This window comes from Tympanuchus pallidicinctus, unplaced genomic scaffold (genome assembly GCF_026119805.1).
Source record: "Tympanuchus pallidicinctus isolate F22 unplaced genomic scaffold, pur_lepc_1.0 scaffold3, whole genome shotgun sequence".
NCBI lineage: Eukaryota > Metazoa > Chordata > Aves > Galliformes > Phasianidae > Tympanuchus > Tympanuchus pallidicinctus.
Window position 1 is genome coordinate 95738015 of NW_026294747.1, and position 19022 is coordinate 95757036.

The 19022-nt window shown below is 40.5% G+C and overlaps 1 protein-coding gene across 2 annotated transcripts in view; it reads left to right on the forward strand.

Annotated features, from left to right (window-relative positions):
- Positions 1-19022, forward strand: part of RARB (retinoic acid receptor beta) — a 318900-nt gene that overhangs the window by 121012 nt on the left and 178866 nt on the right. For both annotated transcript variants that reach the window (XM_052692251.1, XM_052692253.1), the window contains exon 3: positions 8039-8538. In XM_052692251.1, coding sequence (XP_052548211.1) covers positions 8361-8538 — 178 coding nt within the window. In that variant the 5' untranslated portion in view covers positions 8039-8360. The remainder of the gene's footprint in view (positions 1-8038; positions 8539-19022) is intronic.

Below are 19022 nucleotides of genomic sequence, written 5' to 3' on the forward strand. Positions count from 1 at the left end.
ATGCGTTCTCTGTGTCCTTCTAGCCCTAACACTATTTGGGAGGTGACTTATATACTTGTAAACATCTCCGTGTCACACAGTATTGGATAATGTTACTGAACACAGTCAACAGGGTGAGGTTTTCCTTGCTTACTCAGTCTTTTGCATTTGCTCAGTCTACCTTTCCCTAGCTCTCATCTCTTTCCAAGAGCCCTTCTGACAGAACCTTGCTTTGGCTGGAAATCAATATGTTACTGTCTTGAGGTTCCTTGTAACCTGAGTTAAAGAACCATTAGGTGCCAGTTAAAGAGAAGACCTTTAATAGAAGATTTTTCTGTTGGGCAGGAAATGTGTCCTATTCCGAACTCAGTCGGAGGTCATGGACACTACCTTTCTTTTACAGATAGTGAAGAATAAAGTTGGCTTAAGATGCTACCTGTTGGCATATGGCTACTCCCATGTCTTAGCTGTCTGTTTGTGCACTGCAGCTCATCTTTTCTGTCTGTGATTCTTTTTCTCTTCCCTGACTGACTGATAGAGGGAATTCCAAGGGTCTAGGTTACTTGGTCACAATAAAAGCAATAATTTTACTTTCCATTGATTACTACCTCACATAAAGGTAAGTTGGATCACAGTAACATGCTTACACAGATGGGATGGTTTGGATCAAGAAGCCCAGTCTGGTTTTTCTGAACTGTAGGGAAAAGGTGCAAAGGAAGCATGAAAATACGTGGTTAGAGAACAAGATTAAAAGTAGTAGGAAGAGCTGCTTGGATGAAAAACACTATATTGGACTTCCTAGTTACATATGACTTGAATGAGCAGCGTGGGTACATGCTGCTTAAATTGTGGATCATCTGCATTATCTGCTTGGGGTTAAGTGATGTATTTTTTCCTTCAGTTTTTGGGATTAACAGAGAAAAAAGGTTCAGCCTAGAAAAACAAATGAGTTTTGTCTGGAAGGTCTCCAGTCTCCTAGAGCATTGTAAGCCATGTAGTAACCTCTGATCTAGGATATTCTCAATGTGAAATGACTGTTTTACATCCTTAAAAACCACAGTAAGGACCAACAGAGGTGGCAGTGTAAAAACAGAAATTTGGATTGCAGTGAATAAGCAATTTGGAACTGTAAGAAATAACTTCTAATACTGAGGAGGAAAAATGGGTATAAAAGTTCATTTTAACTCGAGGAGCAGTAAAAGTTCAGTTACCCTCCTTCTAGTTTCCATAAGTAAAAGAGAACAACTGATCTTGACAGTCGGGATTTTTGAACGTGGCAGAATAAGTAAGGAATGCATTTAGTTTCAAAGCGGAGCACCCTATATGCCAGCACAAAATGTATTCAGAGCTCCTTGAATTCTCTGTAGAGAACTGTAAGCGAGTCCCTTATAGAGATGATTGAAAGTCACTGCGCAGGAAATCAACTTCTCATCCTGTACATAAACATGAGCCAATTCTACCATATCTGGGTCTCAGGGCAGTACACACAGTAAATTGTTAACCCCACCACCTGACCTAACCATTTATCTTCTCAGCATAGTTTTGGCAACTGCTGAGTAATGAAAGAAACATGGAATGCACATAGTTCTGAAAAAAAGAAGAAAAAAAACCCAGCCCTCTGTTACAAACAGCCCTTTAAACAGCAAACAACAGGAGAGAACGAGAGAGAAATTGCATGATATGGCAGGCGGATCTTAAACGTGGTTAGTATAGAACAGAATTAACATCTCTGTAGAATAACAGACATGAGAAGCATGGATTTTCAATCCTTCACGTCTTTGTTATGCTAGCATTGTGCTAGCAGTAATGAATTAATAAATCCCCTGGACTTTTGTGAGAAAAGATTTCTAAGTGTAAGCCGTGTGTTTTTAATGCAGTATGCTACACATGAAGGTTGGCTGAAATAGGTTATTCTGCTTATAGAGTATTGTTCCCACATGAGGATTCAGGCTATGTACTCACAGCTGCTGCACTCCAACATGGACTCTCAGTTCCACTGAAATCAATAGCTGGCACAGCAGGGTACTGTTGTATGGTGTGTAAATAAATGGGTGTCATTGTGTCTCTTACTTTTTTTCCCCCCTTTTCAGATTTAGATTCCCTTTTTTTCAGGGATACATCAGTGTGTGTTTGCAATGCAGGCGATATGAAGCAGAGCTGCTTAGGGAAAAAGAAGCTTTTTCTTTCTTTTCTTTTTTTCCCCCCTTTTATACTTCCCCATAGGATTTTCAAATAAACAACAATTTCATTAATTATATTAATTATCTCCTAACAGTCTCAGTAAGGAAAAAACAAAACAGAAACCCATTTTGCATGTGTCAGTTTTATGACAAAAAGGAATTCACAGTTGCCCAGCAGACAGCGATCTCAGATACCAAGACGTAGAACTGTCGTAATCACAGCGTCTTCATTTATTACGATTTATCTTCCCTCCCCCATGGGGTCTTGCACCTATAGTGGAAAATATGTGGCAACTGGAAATGTAGAAGCTACGGCTCTGCTGTTCCATAAGCTGACTTTGAAGTTCTGTTTCATGCATTTTCTTTTTTATTCATGCATCTGGTCATATAGAGTGGTTTACTTTTTTTGGCTGCAGACTAGGCAGATACAAAATGCAGATGTTGTTCTTCTGACTTAAGCTGCTATTTTAAACTTTTTGGCCATCAGCTGAAAATTTTAGGGCTCAGTTGTTTATTTGCTTATCATCAAAGTGGTTTTTGTCATATAATTCATATGCAAGTATTAGCTTTCTGTGTGTACTTTCAGAGTTTGAGATTAACAGTATGGTCTTTTTTTTCTTTTTCTTTTTTTTTTTTTTTTTTGAACTGGCATGCTCTTCTCATTAATAATATAGTAGAATATGTTATGCTTCAGAGATCTTTCCTTTTCCAAAAAGACAAAACCAAACCAAACTCCAAAACCCCATCACACTGTGCTGTAGTACTTTCCCTTTAAGAAAAGCATATCTCTCTCCAGATGCCTGCATCTCTTTGATACAGAAGGGTACACTAAGTTCCATCTATAAACAGAATCCACTAATTAAGAGTAATTGCTTAGGAGATTGGTACAGACTATTCAGAATCAGATGCATGTTCCTCTCAGATATCCATTAGCCCCTAATAAGATAATGCAGATGTGCCAGTCTGTTTCCTGTTTCCTTCTATTGTACCTTTATTGCCATATATGGACCAATGGGATGGGCTGAACAATAAGTGGATGTCCTTTTGCTCCCTGAACAGTTCTCAAAGGAATGTTTGTTATTAGATTGCTTTTTCTGTTTAGTTTCACATCACTATGCTAATAAAGGAAACATAACACTCCAAAGGCTTTTTTACTTCTGCCACTGTAACTAGTTTATTGTTTAATTAAATCTCTTTGTATAGGCAAGAAAACAAAATGCAACATCCCGCAGTTGACAGTGACTTGTGGAAAGCTTAATACACTCCTTTTCCTAGTAAATTTTCCATTCATTTTTAGTAACTTAGAACCAGCATGGTGATCATCTTACTGTATCCGACTGATTTACACTCAACTCCTGCTAAATTTGCTGAGTTATTCACTACTGCTCAATGCAGTGTCATCAGCTGGCATAACAGAGAGCATACAAATAATCAGGGATTTCAATATAAACTACAAACTGTGCATTAAATGCAGTAAGTGTTCTTGGGACTATTGCATCTTCACTTGTTTTGGAAACAGCATTAAAATATGTCTCAGAATTGCCCAATAAATAAGGACTTGGTCAACTCTGTCCCTTGGGAAAATATGCAATATATTGTGGAGAGTTTTCATGCAGAATTTCTTTGGGACTGTTTTTCTTGCTGAGAGAGCAGCAACTCGCCTCTCCGAGCGCACTGGCCAGGCTGCCCTTGCAGTCAAGAGGTTCCTGTTGTAGGATTCAGCCAAAGATTTAAGAGAGGGAGAGATTTTGGCGTTGGCAAGAAAACGGGAAGTGAACTTAGAAGAAACTTCCTCCATGACCCTGTAAACTTCAGGGATATCTACACACGGCTGGGCAGGCTCACAGCAGCAAATTAGCCAGGGCTGAGCTCTGTGCTGTGGCAGGCGGGGCTGCCTGCAGCACCCAGCACAGCATGCCCAAATGTCCACGTGTCCCTTCTGTGTTTGGGGTTTCATCCCTCCGTTGTAAAGGAAGAGTGGCACTGGTTGTGTGTGAGAAGAATGTCAGGATGGTGAATTTAGCTGAAGGATTGCTAAGAAGCTGGAGTCGTGGATATCTTAGAATGAGTTGCAGATTTTCAAATGTTGCTGCAGGTGGAGCAAAACTCTCTGCTGATCATTCCAGAAAGGGAAGGAAGAAAAATAAAAAAGGCAAAAATCCTGCTTTACTTGTAATACAGCTTAATTCCCTGCTATGGACAGTGAGAGTAGAGGAGTAGGAATGTGGTTAGCCTTCGAAGAATCTTTCCTGCTTGATTTTCTTGGCTATAGCGGGGAATTTGTAACTAGATGATCTTAAAGATCCTTTCCAACCCAAACTATTCTATGATTCTTTTCCATGCACTGTTCATATGATGGACCTGACTGTGCAGTTTTGTGCTCATGAGCAGTCGCTTAGGACAAGGCTAATGTGTACTGAGTAGATACTCTGAAGTGCCTTATTGACAGCCATTTTCTAAAAATCTTGCCAGATTTGTGTAGGGAAGAAATCGATGCTGTTGCCTTGTGTGAATGGGTGTTTGACCACCACCAAGATGACCCTGCTCTCAGTTTTTCTTGTTCCTTATTTTCTTCAGGAGTTACTTCTCAGCCATAGGAGTTGCTATCTCCTAGCATCCTTTTAGATACCCTTGTTAGCTCCCTCCTCAACAGAATTGAAGGAGGCCAGAAGAGAGCATGTTCAAGGTCCATGTGGGGTGGGAAGGACAGAGTTGCTTCTGGGCAAATGTCACTCTGTCTGGAGAGCATGCATCCCTTCAGCTGGGAGTATTCACCAAAGCAAGTGGCAGCAAGGGAAGGCCTTCCAAAGCTGGTGCTGATAGTGTCTTACAGTGCTCTGTGTTGTGGCTCATATTTAGCTGAGGAAAAGAAATGTTTTCACCCTGAATCTGTCTACAGCCCAGACAGATGGCTGGTGTCAAATGATAGGATCTTCATCAGTAAAACAAGAAGTGTGAGCATCTGAATCCGTCGACATGAACAAAGGCTGTCTTTAGGATCTTCAGAGTTTTCTTTAGTGATGTAGAACTGGCAGGAGTGGGTACAGCTGTTTTCTGGGCTTCCTATAGCAAGTTCTACTTTCTAGTGTGCACTGCTATGCAGCAATGAAGGTGATCAATCTGTAACCTCTTTTATCAGAGCCAGTAACTTGAAATCCCTTGGTAAGTCGAGAAGAACATTTGCTTCTTTGTAGGAATTGCGTTACTAGAATGTTGGCTTCTGTCCATGTTTTCTACATTGGCCATCTTATAGATGTTCAATCACACAAACATTTGTAACATCCTGCTGCTTGTAAGAAACACTATTCAGAGTCAAACGATGCACTGTTTAGAGTGTTGTGCCATTTACTGTCTTCACTCTCTGCCTTGAGAGAAGAGCAAAGGAACAAGTCCTGAGGGTTGATGTCTCCTCCACACCGATCTGCAGGAAGTTTTGTGCCACAAAGGCTAAAATGAAGGTGACTTTTGAGTAAGGTATAAGCAGCTTGTTTTCTGTTAACGTGTAATTTCAGTATATATTTGCACCTCACATGAAATAGTAAGTATGTTACATAAACCTGTAGCTAGATAAAACAGAAAGTTAACTGTTGTGATCCACCTCATTTTGTGTTGTTAGCAAGTCATCATATGTTGGCTGTTGAGACTTCCTCACAAGCAGTTCCAGGTTTTACCCTCCTCCAGGAACAGGGTCCTGGAGATCAGGATGACAGGCACAGCTCCCAGGAACTGCTTGCTGACATGGTGTGCACTGTTACAGCCACATCCTTTCACACGTCTGTCTCCATTAACATTAAAGGTATTTTGTGCATAATTTGCACAGTTATCAAATACTTAGAACTGCATTGCTGTTATCCCCAAGCAGTCTGTACTCAGCACAAATTGCTGTCTGAACACATGCACAGCTGGTAACCTTTCCTGGTATTCCTCACAGAGTAGAAACACTCTGCTGCTCTGTGACAGGCAAACATATGCATTCGTGGTTTTTTTCTCCTTTATTTTTCCTTGCTCATTTGAATTCTTACTGACAAATGGCAGACTGAGTAGCAGCAGTGATAGTAAGCACTGTGTTGTCACTGCTTCCCTCCCTTGGCATTGCTTTTGGTTGTGACCTTGACAAGTCGTTTCACCTCAGTGCCTTAATTTTTCCACTCCAGAATTGTCTTGCCTTTTCTTTTAGGTTATGTTCTAAGAACTGTGAATAAAAATGCCATATGGGGGTTGAATGTTGCTGCCATTCACTTACCATAGCAGATGTAAGAGTGTAACGTGTTCTCCTGGAAAACCACCTTTTGGCAGCTCTGGACTGCCTTGGTTTGGGGTAGTTAGGTTTGCCTTGTGGCACTTGCTGCCATCCTCCAGCAGCATGTGCTGGGGCAGCCCGATGGCTCCTGTTGTAGGAAAAGTGCTCAGGAGCCAACAGCTGTGCTCTTTGACTTTTGGCTGGAACACTGCACAAAGAAGTAATGGAGCAGTGGTCACACTATGGGTTGTTTACAGCATTTCCACTAGCTCCCAGACCACCAGCAGAACTTACTAGAGTTGCATCATCAGATTTTGTTACTGAGAAGAGCAGACGTCTGCTGTATGTGAAGCTGAACTGCTCTTGTTGGGAACAAGTTTCGCCATTTGATATAGTAGAGTCTGAGAAAATGAGGACCCTTCAGTAAGGGCCGCCGTTTGGATGAAACCTCAAGGAAGATGGGCAAAGCTTTGGGAGAATTTGAAGGCGGTGCTCATGAGAACAGGAGAGATTCACAGGGGCAGTCTGTGGTCATCAGGTCCCTCACTCTGCCTATAGATAACACATTTTGGATTCTTCTTGCAGAGCAGAATTAGGAAAAGCACAAACAAGAGCAAAAACACAACAGCCAGAATGTGCACTGGTGGATCTGTTTTGGCAGTTTTTGTCATGTGTACCTTATGTAGGCAGTTAACCCGCTTTCTAAAATTGTTTTCCCTGGTACCCTAAGTTGCAAGAAAAGAGGAGCAGTAGCCTGTGAAACACAGGGTTATTAATTTTGCCTTGTAAACATAACTGGTAGAAGAAAAACACTAAAATAAATTACCCATTAAATGGGAGGGTAGTGTAAATGTGGTGGCGCACCACCACTGATTAGATGATAGAGCTTATGAACAGTTGGTTCAGTCTGTGGAGGAAGTGGAGGACAGAAACCAGTGACACATGGAATGGGGAGGTAAGGCAGTGAAAGGGCTATGAAAAGCGTTAGGAAGGGGAGACTGATGGAAAGTTCTATTTTATTTATTTATTTGGTAATAGAAGAAATTTACTTCCCTCAAATAAAGAACAAATGATCAGTGAGATCTCTTTACTGGTAATAAGACAAGCTAACTAGCTTTTGTGAGAACAACCATTGGTAAACTAATTACTGTTTTAACAACCTAATGCCAAATCACCCTCAGAAACAGTTTCCTGTGCTAGAACTGAGACCTGAAGAGATTGAAGCAGAGCACAGAGCTTCCTCAGTGTAATTCATTGTGTAAGAGGGAAACTGAAAGCTTCTGTGTACATGAGAAATTTTTCAGAAGCTGTTTTTCTCCTCTAGTATCAATATTTCAGGTATTTATTTGTGCATAAGTTTTAAAACTGGCTGCTTCCAAAAGAAGATTCTGTCTGTACAGAAATAGCTTCTGATGTAAAACATTGGATAGAGAAATCAAGTTAATGGATGTTCTGCTATTAGCTTCAATAAAATAAGAATTTTAGCCCCAGGTAACCATGAAGCTAATCTTACAGGACACTAACAAATAGATAATCAGTTACCTATTTGTAGTAGCAGAGTTGGAGGTTAGAGAGTTTTCTGTGCATAAATATTTAAAATACATGTTATCATCAATATATTGTTCTCTTCTTCCTACAGACTCTATCAATATGCATCTGTAGAGAGCAACTATCCTCACAGAAAAACATTTGAATAAACAACTGAATTGTGGTCTGAAACACGGACTAAGACAACTTTCTGTCCACAGTCTTCAGAGCAAGAATGTCTGGAAAAGAGAACAGTAGGAAGCTGCAATGAAATATAGGACGGGACTGATCTAGTGAATTACCTCTTCATCATCACACAGTCCTGCTCAAGCTGCACCTGCAGGCTTGACAGCCCTCTCCATTCACAAGTTCAAGTATCTGCTTGCTGGTCTGGAGTGATGCAACATATTATTTATACACTGTGAGCTATTAACATGACAACCAGCAGCCGCACATGTCCAGTGCCAGCAGTGAATGGACATATGACTCACTACCCAGCAGCTCCATACCCGTTACTTTTTCCTCCGGTCATCGGCGGGCTGTCGCTGCCTTCCCTTCATGGACTCCAGAGTCACCCACCAACGAGCGGATGCAGCACCCCATCACCTGCAAGTAAGTCTTGGTATTATGGCTTTTACTGGCCCCTTTTCCTTTAGCGAAGGCCAATTCATTCTGCCCACGTTTCATTTATTTTATTCGGGCAAAGAGTGTTCATTTCTTCTGAAATATCTTCTTCACTTAATCTTGTTTTTGTAGAAATTAACATGCAACTGTATGACATACCAGAGCATTGGAAACCGAGGGTGATAAAACCTACTATGGATTTTGACATATCTTATATTACCACCTTAGCTGCAGAAACTCATGTTGTGTTTATGGAAACTCCACACAATTAGCCATTGCGTATTGATTAACAATGATTCTTCAATACAGAATTCTCTTCAGTGGCACTATAATTGCTACTGCTTATGTTTTTGTTTAGTTAGTACCTACTTCCTTCCTGGACAGCTTGTGAAGATCTGTTCTTGTGAAACTTGTTCTGTGGCAGCCCAACAGACAGCCAGCATCTGTAGCCATGGCTGCAGAGTTAATGCTTCAGGCTGCAGTTGCATTTCAGTGCACCACTCTCAAATTTTCAGTGCTGCTGAGTGTGTTAGCTGGGCAAGTTTTTGGGTTTTTTTTAATCACTTTGAGTAACTTTTTTCTTGCTTGGACTAAGTTTTATTTATCTTTCAGTGGTTCCAAACACAGTTGTCCCAATTATATAAACTCTTCAAGTAGCATCACATAGACAAGGTACTTTTCTGGAGATCTTTGTAGTGAATGTCTAAATGGTGAGGAAATCTAAAGTGCATACAGCTTTGCAGGTCAGTTGTGAAGATGTTTGTCTAAATACATTACTGTGATTGCTCAGAAAGGTCTTGAACAGCAAATTTGCAGAACTGCACTTTCTGCTAAAGGTGAAAGAGACTTGAGCTGTAGTCCAAATACAGGAGAAAGCTCCAAACATGAATAGATAACCACAGTGAAGAAGAAGCTTCTGAAGAGTAAAGCGGTGGGGTTTTCTGCTGTCTGATATTAATTCTGGCTTTGCGACTCACATACACATAGCTGAAAACTGGGCAGTCTTGACTAAAGTCTTTTGTAGCTTTTTTTTCCAGCTGATGCAGGCAATTTTTATGCATTCACATGTGTGAATAGGGGAAATCTGGTCTGGCCTTTATTTGCCCTGTTTTATTGTGCCAAGTATATTTTTTGTTGGAGGTGAAAAACAAAACATCTTCAGATAAAAGATGTACAAATAACTGACTTTCCAATCCTTCCAGACATTATCTTAGTTACTTTCCAAAATATTATAATATGAATTTATCTCCTGATATTACTAGAACTCACCTTTTTCAGAAATAAAATGTAAGTTAATGGAAACCTTTATTTGAGGTGTGTTTGTAAATGCCAAGTGTTTATAATCAAAAATGCTGGGTTTTCTTTTCCATCAGTTGTTTACGTGGAATTAAGGCTGAGTGGCAGGTGAGTTACTAATGGGAAATAAAAGAATTAGTGTTCAGACTTTGAAAAAAGTCGTATTAAGTAAGAATTTCTGTAGTTATGCAAAATGATAGGCTAATTCTAAAGTTTCTGGGCCTGTATCTTTGTCTCCCAGTTCTAGCATCTTCAGGGCAGTGCCTGTGTAGAGGTGCTTTGCAGCACTGGTTTGCATTGACTGAGCATGAAAGTCTGGCAGCTGGTGCGCATAATTTGAGGCAATATGTTTGTGTATGTGAACTAAAATTTCCTGACACTGGGAAGGGTGACTTGAATTAGAATTTCATCTCAGCCCTCTGCATGGTGACTTTTCTGCCGGTGTTACTCTATTTGCTTACCTTTGGGAATGACAATCTCTTTTGTTTCTAAACCTTTCAACTTCTGATTTTAAACTTTAGGGTTGATACCTCTAGAATTATAGAGACCAATTATGGGAACTTAGAAGCAAGAAAGTTGAGCTTTGGATTACATTTTGGGCTTTTCTGTTGTTTTCATTGTGGACACGTTGAGGATGATTTTGTCATTTTACAATGAAGCTACTTCATAGTCAGAGGTCAGTGTGATTGAACTTATACTGGATAGTGGGGAAATATAGCTTTTGCTTGAAAGGATAGAAAAAATCAAAATTTGGCCAAACATACACACTGTATATGCTTTAAGCTGTTGTACTTTTTATTTTTCATACTCTTTCCATTCATGCTAAATCCAACAGAAATGATATTATGTACCAGGAATGCTATAAAGATCTTTCTAATATCTTTTAGAGCAGTGCAGCTTAACAGTTCTTTTAAGTTACAGCCATTTAAACCTTCATATTATTATTCTGTTCTATTTTAGTTTGTCTTTATTTCAGGCTTGGTTATATCAGATGACTTAATCCAAGGTTAGCTTAGTCTAGAGTTGGAGTAGCTGCCTCCAATTTCACTGAGCAGAAAGCAACATTTTAGATGCGTTGATTTTGTGAGCACTCTTCCTCTTTAGAGGAATAGTTTGAGACAGTGATTTAGTTTCATTGATGTTAATAACGCTGTTGCTTCTGTGACCTATGACATGACTTCTGTTTTTATACTGAGATACATAGTGCAAAATACTTAATAATTAGAGGGTTGGTCACGGTGCTAAAGAGGTCATAAGATGAAAAAATGTCACTTTTATGCATACATGAACTGTGCATTAGCACTGAATGAGTAAAAGAGACCACGGTCAAGATCGTTACTTCTGTAAGTCTGATTGATTTACCTAGCATGGTACTTGCCCCATACAGCACAAAGCTGATGTTTTAACTGTTGAGATCAGATGGCATGCAGGCTTCTGTAGTTGCAATAATAATGAAGAATCTCTTCTGTATTTAAAAAAAAAAAATTGCAAAGATTGTTTTGGAAGATTATTGCTTAGCTTACATTTAGAAATGCTGTTTCCTCCTTCAAGTGGATTGTGTAATGCTTGGACCTGAATCCTTTAAAAACCCCTGTAGGTGTTGTCTGGGGATATTCTGTCTAGAGCTGGATCAAAGCCTGGCAAAAAGGAAAGATGAAGGTGAGACTTCCCTGTGCTTTCTGGATGATGCTACAGCCTGTCCTGTTTAGATTGCTGCTGGATTCCAGGAACTGCACTCCATGGGCTTTGCATGCTTGCAACAGAAAAATGAGAAAACATTAGTGAAATTCTTGGGGGAGGGGGAAATAGATAAATTTTGTCAAGGATTGTAGCACAATGTCTTATTAAAGTAAAAGCTGCTCCACTGAGGTTCAGGTGAGCGGAGGTCAGGCGGAGGTTGACGCACACAGGCAGTTCTCTGTTGTTCCTGGAAGAAGTGCCCCCTCCTGTCATCATGAGACCGAGCACTGGTAATGCTGTTGCCAATATCAGCTTAGGAAGAGCTTACCTTCTTCATAAAACATACTGTGGGTGTAAGCACAACTTCTGATCTTCTGAAAAAAGACTAAGTATACAAAAACAAAATTAAAAAAAAAAGAAAAAAAAGAAATCCCTTAAAAAAGACTCCTTCACCAAGTGAAGGACCACCCACAATTTGAGAAGGAAGGTATGTAGAAGCTGTGCAGACAGGTGTGGTCTATCTCCTCATTTGAAAACCAAGGCAGAGAATACTGTCTTTGTGTTATGGCTAATGGGCTGCAGACCATACAGCAGTTTTGAAATTTTACAGGTGAAATTGCAGCATAGAGAAGATGAAGCTTTTCTGTCCACTGGTACAGTGTCTTGTATGATCTGTGGCTGTAATGTTCCTTTGCCAAAATGGTCAGATTGTGCTGGTTTAACCCAGTTGAAGCCTAACACAGGCCAAAGCAGTCTGGGAGCTACAGGGAGGACTGGATTTGGGAGGAAATTAGTTGCTCACTCAGACACCTATCTGTCTCAGCGTGAGCTTGAGCATCAGCCTGCTTAAAACCAATTGGTGTGAGTTGGAGGCCTTGGCATGGAGAGGAAAAAGATTAATCTGAGCTACTGCTGTGATTTACATAATCCCCAAGAGTATCCTGAATGAAATTAAAGTAGAGCCTGGACAGCAAGCACTGGGGGAGCCACTAAATAATAAAACACTTTGGCTGGCAATGGTTCCCTTTCTGCTTGGATTGAGCATCCTGCTTCCTGAATTCCTATAAGAATCCTTGGGTGATGCTTATAGCCTGTGGCATTCAGTGGGAGCAAGCCTTGGTCCTTAGGCTGCTGGTGGGAGCCTTTGAGACCTCCATATTCTGCCACTATCTATTGCCAGGGAAAAATAGGAGTAACTTGGAAGGGCAGTGAGCATGGTACAAGAATGTCCTGGAATTTATATAAACTGAGTAAGATTGCTTCATCCAGATGGTATTAAAAAATAATTTTAAAAAATCTGAATGTGTTATTTAGAGGGCTGCTGGGATGTCAAGAAAAAAAATCAGTACTAAGGTCACTTGTATTTTAAACAGGCTTTTCCATACTTTACAGTCTAGGGTGCTTTAAAAGTGTATCGTAAAGAATAAAGGGCTTTTTGTTCTGTTTTATCTAAGATTTTTACGTATGTGTGTAGGTATGTGTGGAAAGTAAGGTCACCTGAGAATCTGGAAGAGGTAGACAAAGAACTAATAATGGTGTTACTCTTTGGATAATGCTATTTACATTTTTATATATATTTAATAGCCAGTATTTCATCTGAGGCATTTCAGACATACTCAGGCTAGATTAACATTGTTTTTCCTTCCATTACTGTTTGTTATTTACCATGTGAACTCCAACTTAAAGGTTGCTTGTTGGTTTTTTTTATCTGGGAAATGGATTTTCCACTGGTATTATTAAAAGTACAGTTAAATCCAGTGTTGCTGGTGTAGTATTGCAGGATATTTTTGCCAGCCCCACCCATTGTAGGAATTCATTTGCTTTTCCAGTTCTGTTGTTAATCATTATATTGACACAGAAAGTCCTCCCAAAAGCACTCTTTGGCAGATTGCATTAAATATGAATAGCAGATATTCATTACGATGTGTTGCCCCCAGGAGAACTCTAAACTATCTGCACTACTCATGAACAGGCAAATACACTAATTCTCCAGCTATTCAAATTATTTTCAAATAGTTTACTGTCTCTCTAATAAAAACAAGAATGTCTCTGTTTCCCTTAATTGTTTAGAAGGTCAAGAACTCCCACATCTCACTTTACTTCAACAAATGGGGAACATTTCTGTTGGAGGTTGGAGTATGGTTAAGGCTTGATGGATTTTCTTCATTTGGCAGTTATGGAGGCAAGTGCCATCTGCACTTTAAAAAAAGAAAGAATACTCTTTTGAACTCTAAAATAATAATAGTTGAATTAGAAAAAATACATGAACTAACTTTTTAAAGAACTTCTCCTGCTTGATTACACCGCTGAGCTTTTTCAAGTCTTCTAAGTTTCATGCGGCCATTTCTTTTTTTCAATTCCCCTTCCCAGTCCTATCTCTTCATTGAGGCGTGCACAGTTTGCACATCTGCAATTAAGAGATTGACTTTAAAGGCTTCTTCACTTGTTCAGTACATGTGTTGCACATCTTTATTGAAAGGAGAGAACATGTGTTTGCATTCTGAGAGAGAGAGAGATACACAGAATATGAATATCAGATTTCTTAGCTACAGCCAGGGTTGCCTCATGCTGGCAAATCCGAGGAGAAATGTCTCGATGATCCCCTGCAGATATCATTCATGATCTTAGAAACGGTCATTGCTTTTCAGATCTTCAGTTTATTTTATTGCTGGCTTTTGTTTTCTTCTGGTTGGTAGCTTTCTGTAGCACTAAAGCATCCATACTGCTTTGATCAATAAAGCTATATTACACTGTCGTCTTCTGATTGCAGTTAATCTGAAGTTGTCAACAATTTAAATGTATTTGTCAGGTTTGTTAGAACTTCTTTCTGTAGTCCTGCCACTTTCAGAAGTGAATGGGGGCATCGCTGCATTCAGGCAGTGTGTAACATTCTGTAATGCTGCCCTGTCTAGGTGAATCCTGGGCACCGTGTGGATGCCCTCCTCTTTGGGTTTTAGTAGGCAGCGTGCACATCTGAAATAAATCAGTTCTGGGTGTGTAAAGGCAGGAATTTGCTTCCTGAGAGGAAACTGAATTTCGAGGTTGTCTACCTCCCTGCACTCACACAGGGAGCGGATCATGTAACTCTGGCATGTGCTTCGTAATTGCTCTGTGCATCTCTTGTAGATTTGCTGCGGTCTGAAAGAGCCTAGCATTTGGAAGTTGAATAGGACCTGTCAGAGAAATGCTCCTTCCCTTAATATGGGCCCCGGAGCAAGGAAATTCCCCAACAAAATGCTGTCTTACCTAAGGTTGGAAATATGTTTCTGTGGAGTATTGCTAATGACCTTTTTCCTTTGCTGTTGCCCAACAAAAATAACACCCAGTCACTCCCAGGGCTGGGGAACTAGTGAGCAGCAGCAGGGGGCTCGTTCCAATCCTCACAGCCTGGGCACGCTGGGGGACCGTGCTTTGCATAGCAGGGCCTGCTCCCTCTCTCCCATTTCACATGGGATTTACACTCTCCACCCATGACTGCATGTTCATTATGGATCTGTATGTATGGAATACGTGATTGCTGTCTCAGAAGAAGTGTAATGCCAAACTTTAGGTTTTGGCAGTGTAAGAGCCGTAAGTTTGGAGCGTGCGTGTTGTATTTCCAGTCCAAATCCATAGGTGTAATCTTCTGAAATTGCTCATCGTGTGACAGTTTGCCATGTTAACGGTGAATATAAGGTCACTTTTTGCCAGGTTTCTGTTCGGAGGTGTATGTTTGGCAATGACAGTTTAAGAAAATTCAGTCATTTTAATTACATGGAGGGCTTCCATTCAGTTATACTGCCGTGTCCAAAAGACATGTTCCTGCGGACTTCTTGTAAATCACTTTTTTTAGTGCTGGCCTTGATGCAGATATTCCTCTTTTATTCATTTTTGGGTTGCTATTTCATGTTTGTTATGCTTTTAGCAACATGTGACATTTAATTTGAGAGATCTATTTAAGATTGGGGCAGTTTTCCATCAGGAGAGACATTTTCCAGGTCTAGAGTTTTTTTCCTTCTTGCCTGTTTAGGGAATATTGGGAACAACTTGTTTTATGTAGATCTTTCTGATGTATCAATAACACCACATTTCCCATTTAAAATGATAAATACCACCCTATCTGTTGAATCCTGAAAGGATAGGAATCCTTGTTCCCTTCCTTTGTCCTTCAGCACACTTCTTCCTTTCTTACTGCCCAGAATAGGCCTACATCAGTAATATTCATAAATGATTTACAAAAGTAATTCCTGTGTAATAGCTTGGGACGTCAAGATTTTATGATGCTGCCAGATGTGCTATCAAACAAAATTATCTGGTTCAAAAAACTTGTGATAAATCTAGTCAGAGCAAATTCCCCAAGGCAAACTCACCCTCTACAAAAGTAACTATGTCTCATAAAATTGTTAGGTTCTCCTTTACCACATGTTTGAAATCAGGGCAACAGTTTTAATCACGTGCAGACTTAGAATTGGGATAAACCAAGAAACAGGAAGGACTGGCCTTAACAGAAAAGTCATTTCCTTTCAAAATACTGCATGTGTTCAGAGGAAATGTCAGAGTAAATGTGAGAAATATTCAGAAAACTCAAACGTGCGTTTCTTAAGATACTCGACTGTTTTGTCTAGGTAATGCATTTTTATAAAGTGACCATAGCCTGAGTATAACAGGCCAGATATTTTCAATGGCTGGCCTCCTGGTCAGTCCTCTGGGTTTGTAGTTGTGTGCGAGCACCCTGGTGTAGTACACTGAGCAGCATACCTCATGTCTGACATTGCGTGTTCTTTGGTATGCTCCTGTGGGGGAAATGTGCAGTCAACGGGGAACACGTTTTGGTGAGGAGTTTGTGTTTTGAAAGAGCAGGGTATGCTGGCTGCACACCTGGCATTTGTGCTCTATAAGTATTTGTACTGCTGGAGAAAGCTTGCCAAAGAAACGTGCCTGTGGCTTTCACGGCCTCATTTGTAGTGGCGCTTGCTTCTCAGCAGAGCCTCTGAGGAAGTCCAGCCACCTGGGAGGAGAAACTGAAAGTCCTGGCTGGGAGTTCTTACAGGAGAAGAACTGAGTTCTTCAACTGAGGAGATGGAATTACGACTTGAAGGGAGGAAGAACTTCATTCAGTGCTGCAGGGAGAAGGTGATCTGGAGCACTTATTTTATTCCAGGGCTCTGGGAAGTACACTCCAGCACCTGGAATTAGTTTGAGATGTTTATGGACTCCATGTGCAGCCTGCTGCTATACAACATGTTTACTTACAATTTAAATTTAGATAGAAAGCAATTAATGTATGCAAACAATAGGAGTGGACCTCCAGGTAGAGCTTGTGTGCTCTTCTTCAATGCTGAAGGTCAGTCAGGTTTAGATTTGACCTCAGCATTAAACTCAGCATGAAACTTTCCTCAGTTTCTTGTGTTTAAATTCGTCCTAGAATTTGCAGTAATGCTTTTACTGACTTTTTTTAAAGAAGTCTAAACTGCAAGAAATACAGATACAACGTTTCAAACTACTGCGTGGCATTTTCCACTGTGCATTTAGAAATAAGAGGAGGAATGTTCTGTAACAATCCTACACACTCCAGGAGAGGAAGGTGATGTCCTGCCATCTGGTCTGCACAGCCCACAGGTGCTACCACAAGGTTCTACACAAGAATTGGCTCCACCTCCACAGCTGTATTTGAGGAAGAAAAGGCTTGGCTCTCTTTTGATTGAAGATTGAAAGTGCCAAAGCCAAAAGAATCACAGAATCTTTTGGAGTTGGAAGGGCATCTAGTAGAACTCACGTGCAATGAACATGGATGCTTACAGCCAGATCAGGTTGCTCAGAGCTTCATCCAACCTGACCTTGAATGTCTTCAGCCAGGGAAGAGGCTTCCACCTCTTCTAGTGCATAATCTCCTTATTTTTAAAAACTTCTTCCTTATATTGAATAGTTTGAAACTATTTTCCACTTTCCTATTGCAGCAGATCCTGCCAAAGAGCCTGTCCTCTTCTTTCTTATAGCCTCCCTTTAGATACTGAAAGGCTGGTTTCAGGTCTCCCTGGAGCTTTCTCTTGTCCAGGCTGAACAGCCCCAGCTCCCTCAGCCTGTCCTCATAGGGAAGGTTTTCCATCTCCTGGATCATTTTTGTGGCTTTTTTCTGGAAAAAAGCTCCAAGAGGTGCACATCTCTACTGTACTGAGGACTCCATGTCTGGACACAGTACTCCAGGTGAAGCCTCACCTGTGCAGAGTAGAAGGGCAGAATTATCTCCCTTAACTTGCTGTCCATGCTTCTTTTGAGGCAGCCCAGGATACAGTTGGCTTTCTGGGCTGTGAGGGTACATTGCTGGCTCATGTCTAGCTTGCCATCCACCAGTACTCCCAACTTCTTTTCATCAGGGCTGTGCTCAATCCTTACACTCCCCAGCTTGTTCTGATAGTAGAAGTTGCCTTGACCTAGGTGCAGGACCTTGCACCTGGATTTGTTGAACCTCATGAGGTTCACCTGGGCCCACTGCTTGAACCTGTCTAGGTCAAGTGCTGCCCTATCACAGTCAGTAGAAAATACTGTGCGGTTTTCTGTGTAGTGTAATTTCATTTGGGTACCACAAGCAGAGCTAGAGGGAATCCCTGCAGATTCTGTTCTTACTGCCTTTTTTAACCTTATTTCTTCCAACCAGTGAGCAGTATGTGCTTGCTTGTAATTATCCTGCAGAGGGATGCGCAGTTGTCTGCCGTCCTGAAACGAGGCCGTATTGTGAATCAGCTGTCTTTGGAAGAATTCACCTGCATACCAGCATTACCTAAAAGCTATTGGTGAAGACATTTGGTGGGAAATAGAACTGTATCATGTAAACAAACCTGTTTATTATATATTGTTTTCACATAGCAATTCAAGGATCAAGAGTTCTGTTATTGGAGAAATTAAATCCTGTGAGAATCATTACAAGTACAGAAATAGTGATGTCATTGCAAAATTAACTAGCTATAAACCCATGAGGTGACATATCAATTCATAAAGGGAATAGCAAAACATAATGCAGGGCACATCTGCTGCTCCGATTCATGCAGAACTATAAGCCTATTGGTATCTGCAGACCACTTGAAATTGAACATCTGTTAGAAGTACTTGAAAAAGCAGCATGAGAAGCTGTACACCTTGCAAAGCATTTTGCTGTTGGTAACATCATCATTTTGATTGCATATTCTTGCAGAAACTGTTTTAAGTCCCCTTCTAGATCTTCCTGGCATTGTTTCTTAAATAGCGACAGCATGAGTAATTGTAAAAATAACATGGACTTTTCTAAGGACTTTCCTAACATTTTTATTACTTTTTATTTATTATACTGCTGCAGTACACAAACTGCTAGAGAGTTTCCAAACAAAGAGGGAGATACGATCTCTGTTCCAAGTAGTTTGGAATAAAAAAATAGGACAGACGCATGAAGAGTAAGGAAAAAGGATGCAATTTCTGAGCCAAACGATTGAGGAGAAGGAAGGCCCACATCCTAGAATGCAAATCTGGTCTTCGTGCTTTTTAAA